The sequence below is a fragment of the Cibotium barometz genome, chromosome 45 (assembly GCF_041138505.1).
Source record: "Cibotium barometz isolate CiBa-2024 chromosome 45, ASM4113850v1, whole genome shotgun sequence".
Taxonomy (NCBI): Eukaryota; Viridiplantae; Streptophyta; class Polypodiopsida; order Cyatheales; family Cibotiaceae; genus Cibotium; species Cibotium barometz.
Genome location: NC_141090.1, coordinates 21007935 through 21020346, shown reverse-complemented (window position 1 = coordinate 21020346; position 12412 = coordinate 21007935). Strand labels below are relative to the sequence as shown.

The following is a 12412-nucleotide window of genomic DNA, read 5'->3' as shown; positions in this document are numbered from 1 at the left end:
ATTGCCCAGTTTATTATTATTATTATTATTAGTGCAAATTGCGAAGATATAGTTTAATGTCAGACAATACATTTGATAAAATCCAGAAAAACAGATGGCACGGCTATTTGATGGAACTACCACGAGAAAATTCTCGGCTAAAATATATATGTTGATTAACCAGTAACTAGTTATTCCTTATAAAACAAAAAACGAAAATCAACTCCCACAAATAATGAAAACCGGCTCTTTAGAGAAATAACACTTGGGGCATCGAAAACTCGTATTAAATAAGATCAGTAATTCCATCCATAATTATATACATAGTCTTTCGTTTAAATTCTTCTACATATCCTACCATCTACATCCTAAGTACATTTAAAGCTTGTATTAGAACTCTACACGTAAGCTTTCCTTAATCTTACTACAAGCCTGTAAAAAAGAGAAAAATTACATGGTATGTTGCCGATGGAAGCTGCTGCACTTGTTTTAATGAGGGTTTTTTTTGGGGATCTTCCCCGCATTGAACTGGGTGGAAATATGCGCCAAAATAGTTACTAAAATGTTTACATATTTTACGTCCGTCAACTTGAGGTGCTTTGTTGGAAACAAAATCCGGATAAAGGCCTGCATTAATAGAACATTAAAACGTTTAGTTGTGATGATATTTTCATTTAAGACTCGGATCAGTTTCAGTTTTTCTAAATTATACCACAGTTAAATTAACCTGCCTTAACTACATGCGAAATATCGACAAATAAGGAGTTATTATAATCCAACGCAGACAGTAATAATACACAAGCTAACCCCCCAAAAAAGATTTAATAGCATGCATGTTTATCATTAATACAGCTAAAAAATAAACAGGGTAACTACATGCAATGATCATACTTCCATCAATAAAAACAAGGCAGGCTCATTATTATTGTCTGTAATGTGATGTTGAATTACTGGTTCGCTAAAGCTTATCGAAAATTAAGCCTGAAAAGGAATTATTGCAGCTACACACCGAATAATTATAGTACTAAGTTACGTAGCGCAAATATGCAGTCAATAAATTGCATGGAGGAGGTATAAATTTAATAATTAGATGAATTATGGGTGGTACAATGGTTTAATCAAGTTCCATGAGCACACACGATTGCTTCGCAGATAAAATACTAGTTGTAAGTTTATAACATACATGAAATAATAGAGCAATCGTAACACTCCGCTTGTGTGCAGAAATATCGCTGTTTTAAAAATACTTATATTTTCGTAACTTATCTTTATTTCCATACCGGAGATAATTGTGTATCGTGTGTTGCAGAAAATACGAAGTCAGAAAACACTGCGTGCAAAAAGCGTTGGTGCTCCCCAGCCGTACTGGCTCACACGTGTGCTCTGTAATCGAACCGATACAACAGCACATATTAGTTGCAAAGAAATAATTACGTCAATACTACATTGAAACCTAAGCTTAGCTAGAACAAATTGAGATTCAATAATTAACTGCTGCCACTTCGAATTATACAGACAAGAACTTGACCACAACTTAAATACAGAATTCAAAATCACAATAGCTGCAAGACTTTCAAAAACCGACTGCATAACTACAAAATTTAGGAGCCCAATGACACAGAAAAGACTGATGATTATTGATGAACATGCATGCTAGTTTCCATTTCCATATAAATTATACAGAACAAAGCTTGATGAAAATTGATGACTTGTGGCATACACAAAACCTGCTGATTGATACCTGACTGTTCAAGTGATGACTCTTCATCTTTTGCACTGAATTTGCTATTGTGTCTGTTATGTCTGGATTTCCAAATTTTATATCCAAAGGCTTTGATTCCAACCTAATGTATGAAACCCAAATAATCCACATTTATGTAATGGTGAGCCATCAGGATAAAGCCTCCATAACAAGGCATTAATCCACATTGATCACACACAGCAAACAAGATTAATGCCTCCATAACAACGCATTAATCCACATTGATCACACACAGCAAACAAGACTAAGTTACATATTTGCTCACCTCGAGACCATTACTATCATGGAATCCGTGGCTTCAACATCTTTGTTCTCCCCATCAAGCAAGTCAAGTACATATTTGAAATTACTAGACTGCAGATGATAACCATCTGACAAAAAAAAGTCAATGTTCATTCTTCTGACCTTCATCTACAACCTAATTAATAGAATTCAATGAGATGACACCAGACCATACCATCTGCACCAGGAGAACCATCGCCCGTTGGATCGAAATCTAACACCAACGGTTCATCTTGCTGTTGAGTGACATCAGGGGATGCTACTTTAGGAGATTGTGTTTGGACACATCCACTCAGCTGAAGCTCTGAAAACTTTTGCTCCAATGCAAAAACTCTAACATCTTCCGCAAGGTTATTGGTGAGCTGATCTTCCTTAAGATGCCTTGAGACTGAGCAAACATCGTTACATAAAATAGGATAGCCATTAAATACATACATTACGCAACAGCAAGAAATCAGAGGGGGTAATGAATGAAGGCAGCAAATAATAGATATGGTAACATGAAGACACCTGCAGGTAGATGGCTGATGATTGGAACATGCTTGAACACATCTCTGTCTTGTAACTTCCTGCAACATTTAAAAAGATTTCTTGATCCAAAGCAACACACTAGTCTCTGTTTTATGACGAAGATTAATCATCACTCCAATGTAGCTCATTCATCTCAAAGAGCTAAAATTTAAAAACAATACCCTTCATAAAAAGGCCTCGCAACAAGAAGCAGTGTAGCATGATAAATAATCTTGTGATCCCATAAGAATTCATTAAACAGGACTTCAAAGGTCTCAAAAGTACCTGTCACCCACTTTCCCTTTCTCCTTGTAGGGTTTCACGAGAACCCTAGCACCACATATGTAATGTGGATTCCCTTCTGTCAATATTGTTCTAACTGTGTCTGCGTATACAAATGTCACAAATCCAAACATTCGCTTCTGCTGATAAGGTATCCTAACATCTTGAACAGGTCCATATGCTCTGAAATTGAAGCAACCAAAGAAGAATAAGACAAGAGCTCTCTCTCTCTCTCTCTCTCTCCAACATGCAAGAGTAGTTCAAGACAAGGTAATCATGCCATAATCATTACAAAATGATCGAATCATCTTAAACAGAAAGACGAAAATGCAACTCCAGCAAAATAAAACAGAATCAGCCAAGGTCAAAGTAGCTGATTAGTTGGATGTTCATGTAAAAGTAGCTGATTAGTAGGATGTTCATGTATGTTTTTCCCCTTTTTTGGACCATGGATTCAGCTTAAGATTGACACGGTTTGTCAATCTATGTATTGGGTCATTGTGGTCTATTGCAGACATTAATATTACACATACACTCCTTGAGTAAAAAACCATTGTTTCTATCAGGTCAAATGTAGAGAGAGAGACCCCCTCAAAGTAATAGAGGTCTCACAGATAGAGAAAGGTTAAAACAGTGGAAAAACAAATCCTGATGAGACTGATTTAACTACTCTAGCTGATAGCAATCATGTAGAGATTGGCGCAAAACGACTGATGGAAATACTGATACTTGTCAATCGAGGTCGACTGGAAAAAAAACTGACACACAGATGTGAATGCATAGACGTGACAGTCCGTATCATTTCCATACATCTAATAAAGATGTATTAATGCCCATACATGTAACGTGTGTGCAAGTATAAACCAGTTTCCATGATCATCTTACATAAGGGTATTGAGGATTATTTATAATTAATTACAAGAGCCATGCTGTCCATGCGGAGACAGCCTTCATCCGTAATCTGATGGCGCACCTATTCAAATAACTATCCTAGGCTCATTACTGACAGCCCCAAATTATCATCATCTCCCCAAGCACGTAGAAAACAGCATTCAAAACATTACCTAAAATGTATAGTAACATCTTCTTCTGTAAAAGTACTTTCAGCCGGAAAAGTCAAGTAAATTTGTCTAGAGCTTGCATTCATGGCACTGTAGTCATCCCGACAACCTCTTATATCCGTCAATTGAAGAGCATCCTCGATGAGCATGACAGCATGCTGGCCATGAGGCCTGTCCCAAAACAACAAAAACTAGACCTCGTCATTGAGAAATAAAAGCCCACAACTAGATTGCAGAATCCTTGACGTGAGATTAACAATAATCAGAATGTACTTATATAAACACTGAGGATGATAAAAAGATACATAAATTAGAAGGCTGAAATGTACCTTTCAATCAGTGTGACAGTGCCTTTAAGTCTCATGAGGAGTTTAGTAAGACTAAAGCCAGCCTTGCCGTGGCGTTGGCTCTCTGTCAAGTACCCTTCTGCTTGTAAAGATTTCCCAAATCTTTCATAATAAATCTGTGGAAGAGATGCGATCGACACGGGTGCTTGCCTCCCTCGTAGAAGCTCTCGCAGCTCCTGTTCAAGGCGATCCAAGGATGCAGGTGCCAAAAAACCATCATCGGATCCTGTCGACTCCACATCTTCTGTAGAAGAAAGCACTGGGATGGTCTTCTCAGTTTCACTTGCATGCACAAACCGACAGTTACTCCCATGCCTGCAGTACCCGCGAGAGAAGAAAAGGCACGGTTTTGGGCTAAAGATGGAGTTGAGATGCGAGCTTCCATCTACAAGTGGAGGTGACGGTGAAACCCATTTGGGTTGCATGTGTACGTGATTGTCCTGATCTTTGAAAGAGAAAAAAGCATGCTGTCTAGCATTAAGTTCCTCTTGAAACCCAAGAGAGGAGATGGGTGTTTTATCATACATGTAAGGTGAAGCAGGCGGTAGCGCAGACCACTGCTCACTCACTTCTGGGTAAGAACTAGGTCTGCTGATACCAAACTTCGAGCTCGGTGCCATGAAAAAGCTCTCACTGGATGGCGAATTATTTCCAAAAGGAGACGCCGGGATGGATGGCTGTATGGCCAGTGTCTGGGATGGCAAACAGTCGTCAACATCTGACTGGGGCTGTGAAAATGCTTGCCCTAGCTGCAATGCCAGATATCTAGTAGCTAACCCAAGCTCCCTCTTTGCCTTAACTACGAGAGAATGTAGCACTGCCTCAGACCCTAACGCTACACGAAGCAAGTCTTGCTCTCCCCAGTCTTGCAGTAGAAGATAACCCATGATTTTAAAGGCATTCTCAGTATCAAAACCCTGTACCCTGGTAAACAATATTCTTCTCGCTTCCTCAACATCCATGGAAACCTGAGACATTGCAAAGAACAGTTAACAAGGCATTCAGAGGCCTAAATCAGTGATTGAAACACATGATAATGTGACAAAATCCAATATCCTTAAATAAAATGTCATAATAATCAGCAGTTGACATCCAGACATAGACAAGAAAGAGTCCATACATGAGAAGTCAGTGTAAAAAACTAGCTAAGTTTGTACATAGACAAGGATGTAAAGGTTAAAATCCACAAAACTCTCTACATATGTAGAATGAGAGCAAGTAGTCCCCCAACAGAGCAACCCCCGTGCTGGTGATCAAGACACAACGTCACATTCAAAGGCAAATTCAAGCTAACCTTTAAAGCAAGAGCCAAGTGGTATAATGAGTTTACTTTCAGAGTTGACAGAAAAACTAGTGGTAGAAGGCTTTCAAAGGTTTTCACTGCTGATGCATGAAACATATAATCTCCAGGGCAATGCCTTAAGGAAGTAGTGAAACCGGCTCCGTTAATGGAGACGTCGAAGCTAATGACAAAAGCACTTCTCTGTTCGAGTCTCAGGGACAATATAATCTCTACTTGAGACCGTATGACTGTTTTTCATTACACTCCAATGAAGGTGTCAACAATCTTGACCGTACCTGTCATTGTAAGCCTACTTAGCCGATATGCTACCTAAACTATTGCGTGTAAGGGTTAATATTAAAGGGAATCACGAACATTATCAACAAAGGAAGCTCAATACTGGAAAACAAACACGAATACAGAAAGGACCCAGTCTCCAATACTGGATTAAACTAGAAGATGAACATTGCAGACACACACACACACACCCATGCACACAGCAGAAATGTAAGGTCATCACTTAGAGCTCTTTTGAACTCCTTAAATTAAATTCTGGGAATTCTAAACTTAATACATGACACAATTATCTTCCCATTTTAGATAACAACTGGGCAGTATCTTCATCAGTAGTATACCTCACCAGTTGTTTTCACATAGTGACGGGCTATATGATACATTCAATGCACACCAGGCACAAAAGACTCTTAATTACCTCATTCTTTAAAACCAACGAAAGCAAGCAGACGAGCTCAAGCCTCATACTCTCTCTCTCTCCCTCCCTCTCTCTCTCTCTCTCTCAATGTCAGGTGTCCCAAGTGAGAGAGAGAGAGAGAGAGAGAGAGAGAGAGAGAGAGAGAGAGATTGCACTCCAAGAGCCCTTCACCCCCAACCCCAAGGATCTCGGTCCCCCCACTCCAGAATATCCTTCCACAACATAAAGAGCTCCCATCATTATTTATTTATTTATTTGGGAGGATATCACCACCACCTCATGCTTTACTCTGGAGGAGAATGCTATCATTGGAGGACCCCATTATATACCCTTTGGATCTTTGAGCCATCTTCCATTCTTTCTGGCTCTCTGGCTAGTGTGTAGTGGGTTACACATCAAGCTCCTACCCTAGAAGAGATAGCCGATTCAAAACTTCAATGCCACCATACAGATCCTGTGAGATCCACTGGCATAGCTGTGGCATGTAAAGAATTCTCTCTCTCTCTCTCTCTCTCTCTCTCTCTCTCTCAATCAAATATTGCTACACGAGGTCATCACAAGGTCATTAGGTTATTTGTCCTATGATGTATATAAAACCTTTTGTAGCTTGTTGGCTTTGTATTTCCCACATTTGAATCCAAATGAAGAGACTTGAGTTTTTACATTTAGTTCCAAATCAAGAGATACCGGGTTCAAATCCCATCCCCTGCACTTGGCTAGTTACATGGATCACATATGCAGGACCTCTTTTAACTGGATCCAACATTAAAAGGCTCATCATTGTGGTCTCTTCAAGCAATCTAGATCTACCACCTATAAATTACAACAGTAGCATCCTCACCGATTACATAGTACAAGAATTTAAAAAATCATGAATCTAGAATGCTTTAATGCCTAATGAAGGGGACCTAATCGAACCCTAGTGCAGTTCATAAACCTAACTTGTTACATGATGAGTTTCAAGATAAATGACCAAATCTCTCTCTCTCTCTCTCTCTCTCAATTGTTTGATTATGAATTTTAAATCTTGAACCTTCAACCTTTCAGACATGCACTGTGCCTTCATCGTGGTAGGTTGCTGATGGTGCCACTGTCGTCGCGACCGCCGCATCATAATCATATGTGAGCTTTAACACACCCTTCATAGTCATGCATGCCATCGGCATCTTCATCATCAACATACATATGCCATAGTACATCTCCCATTTGTTTTAATGCAGCAAGCTCAATCTCGCATGTCTTTCTTTAATTGCCACAATTCTATGCATGAGCTTGGTTACTGTCAACTCACCATTCAAATTTCCAGATGGGTTTGTTCTTTGATTTACATAAACTACCATGTTTACTTTGGTTAACATTCTAGGTTCCTCATGTGATATTCATAGGACGTGTCAAGATGTACTGTAAGGTCCACAACCCTGAATCCTTGATATCAATTTTACTATGATTATATTAAGGCTTCTTGCATGCTAATTAAATTTGTCATAAAATTAACCTAAAAAGTACATGTTTGAGCATGAACGTTGCGATCCCTAAATACTGTTCAAGAGATTAAATTTTTATTTCAATCCTAAGATAAATAATCCAGTTGCTTCACAATTAACAGACCATAAAGATGAAGAGTAGATCAGCAAGGAAGATAACGCTGCAAATCTCATAGTATTTAATCTAACTGAGCGCCGTTCCAATCGAATCTGACAGCAACCTAAAAACAAGCTTAGAGCTAGTGCAGTTTACTCTTTACTCATATTCACATAAACTCGCGTCAGACCTTTATTAGTCTGATCTTGTTAATCGATTTCATAAGTCTTGCTCTCTCAGAGAACAAACAGATAAGAAGAATTCGTTCTTATGAGAACAGCAACACAGTAGTAAAGTAGTAGCTCTAATTAAGGTAATGATCAAAGCCACTTGCATTAAACTTGTTTAGAATAGAAAAGAGTTGAGAAAATAACCTAGATGTCGGAAATCTCTTCGGTTTCGAATTACTTGACCACCACCAGCACTGATATTCAAGTACAAACTGAGTATGTACGCTGGTAGTGGGCTCGTATGACTGTGTATTAAGATAATCAAGTAGATAACGGATATAAGACTGGGATAACACTAAACTAACGCTGTTAATCAAAGAGATTAGGGTTGAAAAACTACGCGAAAGCAGATGCGGTGGCTATAAGAAGGCTAAAAGGAATGAACAAGGATTATTAGATAAGGAAGATGGAGGGAAGAGTGATAATAAGATAGATAATCTAATCTAAATAAACGCGTAATCAAGGAGAATAAAATAAAAGGTTGGATTTATATTTTTTTAATGCACTAGATGGGCTAACACCGACTTGGGGCCACGGGTTGTGTTTGCTTACTGGGCAGGCCACGTGTACCTGCAACCAAGCCAAGTTGCAGCCACAACAGACAAAAGAGCTGATGAGCACTGTGGCAGTGGGCTGACGTGCCCAGTCGAATTTTGCAGGCGCTCGCTTCCCCAGAGTCCTCGTGGGACCCAGCTCTTAATGAGGTCCATGACGTGGCATACTCGGGGCCCGCGCCATCAAAATGCGAATAATAATAATAATAAATCAGAAAATGTAAAACTAGTTTCACTGTTCAGAACATTTTCTAATATTCATTTTTTTAAACAATAATTCGACAACATGGTACATATTTGAGCATTATAGATTTAGGAGATTTTTTACAACATAGTACATATTTGGGTAAGATTCAAAATATTTCACTTTTCAGTATTAAATAATTTATGCAGAATTTCGTAACTTTTTTTAAATGCGGATGAAAGTCTACAAAAGTCACAGCTGGCTTTTCCCTCAAAAGTTTTCCCACCGCTTTAAATGAGTTATCCAAATTGTTCCTGATTTGTGTGTCCCAAATTACATGAATCACGGTATAATTTATTGATGATTCCGATTAAAGCTTCAAAGTCCTATTGAGTTCTAATTAATTAAAGCTTCGAAGTAAGCTATCATGGTTTATTTATTTCATCGGAAATTTCGTAGTTACGAGTCGCAAATTTGTTTAAAAAAAAGCTAAGCATGGTTAAATTTATACAGAAATGCATAATTCATGAGCCCCAATTAAATAGAGTAATTTTTTTAATGGTGGGCGTTCACAAGACTTTGAGGGGTGTGGGGCCGCCGCCTCTTGTGATGTGATGAGACAGAGAGAGAGACTCCGAGAGAGGGAATGTGTGGTGGTGAGTACGTGAGCTTCGTCAAAGGACTACTTAATTGGTACCCAATTGCTTTCCTAAAGTACATAAAATAAATATTTAAAATTTCTCAGGTTCCAAAATCCCCCCCGAAATGTATTTTTTCTTTAACCCACCTCCGTCCCATTTCCACATTTATTTAAATAAAATACCAAGAGTGACGTCAAAACGTGCTGAGGTAAAGTTGCCAAGGTTTTTGCCGGCGTTCCTTAAATTTGTCTTTATGCCACATTAAATTACGGTGGTACTAGCTAGAAAGCTTTGTAAGGTCTCTTCAAGGTTTAGACTCTAGAGTCCTTGCATAAACTTAAGAGTCCCTACTGGGCCTACTCCCAACTTCCAACTTCCAAGTTCCAACCAAGCTTGACTTTTCACGTAATCATGCCTCTTATTTTACTAGCAATTTTTTTTGAAACAAACCAGAAGTATATTAAAGGAAGAGCGGAGGTTTACAAAACGAGCGTTTTACAAAGAAGCTTAACTTATGCATAAGCGTGCCCGAGTGGCATTTACAGTGATGCTTGCAATTCAACAAGTTCCAGGATGTATTGAATCAGATTATTGTCCCTTGTGCTCAAGGCCATGGCCTCTTTTTTTTAAGCTCTATCTCTTTTACTGCTTCACCTGCATCATTGGTCGTGTTGATCAAGTCCAAATCCAACTTCAAGTTCGGCAATCTCCTTCATCGGTTTGATCTTAGACTCCTTCAAAGAACTCCTCATCTACACAATCACACATTGTTTCAGGCCAAAAATCACATCACCTTGTATACTTTAAAAGATCCACAAGTTCCTATTGACCCAAACTGTCCATATATAGCCCTAACAATATTCCATAATTCAGAAGACATACCAGTGGTTACACCTAACAACAGCTCTTTCCAATTAAGTTCTTGAGGGTGGGAAGGGGGAACTAGGAGTGGCCAGAAGTTTGAAAGCCTCCGAGTTGCAAGGGCAGGAGTAAATAGGTGTGGGATGGTTTCAGGCGCTCTTCTACACCTGGGGCATATCCCATCCCCAATTCCTATCCTATGAGCTTTCTCATTAGTCCATCCATAGTGCTTGGTGAAGAATCAACCACAATAAACATGACATCTTAGGAGAGATGACCCTACTCCATATTTTCTAGAATCTGAATTCCCACTATCTTCTGTCCCAACTTAAGTGCCACCTGGTGCTCAATTTTATGTGGAGTGGGGGATCAAGCTTTTTGAAGTGAGGGACATGTAGTAATGAATCCTTCCCCCCCACACTATTGACCTTATCTTGAAGGTTCCTTTGTATTGAATGAAGGCTATAAAATTGCTATCCTACAAAGCAATTTTGGTTTGCACTAGGTTCAGATCCACATCATTCAGGCTATACATTTCCTTCAAGGACTCTTTGGTTAGCTAGCTTTTATCCTGGAAGCTCCATAGGTCCCCTCGACTTTTTTCAAAGTTCGTGGGCAAAGGGAAACATTTCCAGAGGAATATTATTCTACAAGATCCATATATATCTATATTGAGTCCAAGTGGAATAGGTCCATCTTGAACCTTATGTTGGTGAATTCCAAGAAGGCTTTCATTATAGCTTTCCAGCTGCATTTAATGAGAGGGCTCCCCTTAGGTTTGATTTGCAATCTAATGAAGAATAGGGTCATGGCCGACAGTTTGTTCCATCTAGGGTAATCAACAACAATTGAGAAGAGTATTCCTATGAAGGAGCTAGGCCCAATCCTCGTCCCTTTTGAGGAAACTTTTGATAATCCATTTGGCCTCACCATTCTGTTAGCTAGCTCTCCAAAGTTAAGAATGCCCATCCCACCTCCTTTTTTAGCATGAACCAGACTCTCCATGCTGCTTTGGGGATTCTGAACACCTGGGCATCCCCTCCCCATAAGAAATTTCTACACAAGGCTTCCAAGACTTTAAGTTCAGCATTTGAGGGTTGCTAGCAAGAGAGATAGTAAATGGTCGATGAGAGTAGGATGTGTTTTAGAACAACCAGTTTGCCAGCCATACTTTGTTAAGCCCCTTCCATTTGTCAAACTTCTGTTTTACTTTGGTTAGCACACATTTCCTCTCTTCTTCTTTTTTTTTGACTTATGCTGAAACCCATTGGGATACCTAAAAGTTTGAAAATCCTTCATTTTGGAATAACTTTGTAACCTTCATCGAAACAAGAAAGTACTTGGGACCTCAGGAAGCATGCCAACTAAAAAATACAGATGCGAGAGAACACCAGATTGGGTCCCAACTGCCCCCCCAAGCATGTGCCAAAAGCATCCCTGCTTGAGTAATTATAGATTTTATTACTTAAAAAATAGGTTACATGGCTATTTTAGACCAACCTTGCTCTACAAGCTTTCTTTTTTTTACAAAAATTAGATAATAAAATATTTCAAAAATCTCACTCCTCCCGGTTTAGGGGACAACCGTCCTTGGTTGTAACTAACAACACACATGGGAGATTAAAAGCCCACATTGGATTCACTCGCAATGTCTTTACATAATTAATTAGATTCACTCCCATATTGGATTCACTCACAATAATTAATTGGATTCACTCCCAATGTCCTCACACGCATCGCACGTGTCTTAGAGTTGATTAGATTCACTCACAATAATTAATTGGATTCACTCCCAATGTCTCACACGCATCGCACGTGTCTTAGAGTTGATCAGATTCACTCACAATCAAACTCACATAACCTTTACATGCATCACACATGTCTTAGAGTTGATCAGATTCACTCAAAATCAAACTCCTATGATCTTTACATGCATCATGCGTGTCTTAGAGTTGATCAGATTCACTCAAAATCAAACTCCTATAATCTTTACAAGGATCACACATGTCAAAGAGTTGATCGGATTCACTCAAAATCAAACTCCTATAATCTTTACAAGGATCACACATGTCAAAGAGTTGATCGGATTCACTCATAATCAAACTCCTACATTGGATTCACTAACAATGTCTTCATACGCATCG

At 39.0% G+C, this 12412-nt stretch overlaps 1 protein-coding gene across 2 annotated transcripts; it reads right to left on the bottom strand.

Moving 5' to 3' along the window:
- Positions 1–251: 251 nt before the first annotated feature.
- LOC147612510 (zinc finger CCCH domain-containing protein 18-like) lies at positions 252–8415 on the bottom strand. 2 transcript variants are annotated; one of them, XM_086783135.1, is made up of 10 exons: positions 8173–8415; positions 4206–5191; positions 3880–4047; positions 2819–2998; positions 2534–2592; positions 2199–2411; positions 2007–2112; positions 1721–1823; positions 1260–1362; positions 252–606 (listed from the first exon to the last, which is right to left on the bottom strand). In XM_086783135.1, the coding sequence occupies exons 2-9, from the start codon at positions 5183–5185 to the stop codon at positions 1300–1302; spliced, it is 1872 nt and encodes a 623-aa protein (XP_086639261.1). In that variant the 5' UTR covers positions 5186–5191; positions 8173–8415; the 3' UTR covers positions 252–606; positions 1260–1299. The 2 variants fall into 2 exon arrangements, with proteins under 2 accessions (XP_086639261.1, XP_086639262.1); XM_086783136.1 differs by lacking the exon at positions 8173–8415 and adding an exon at positions 7258–7900.
- Positions 8416–12412: the final 3997 nt, after the last annotated feature.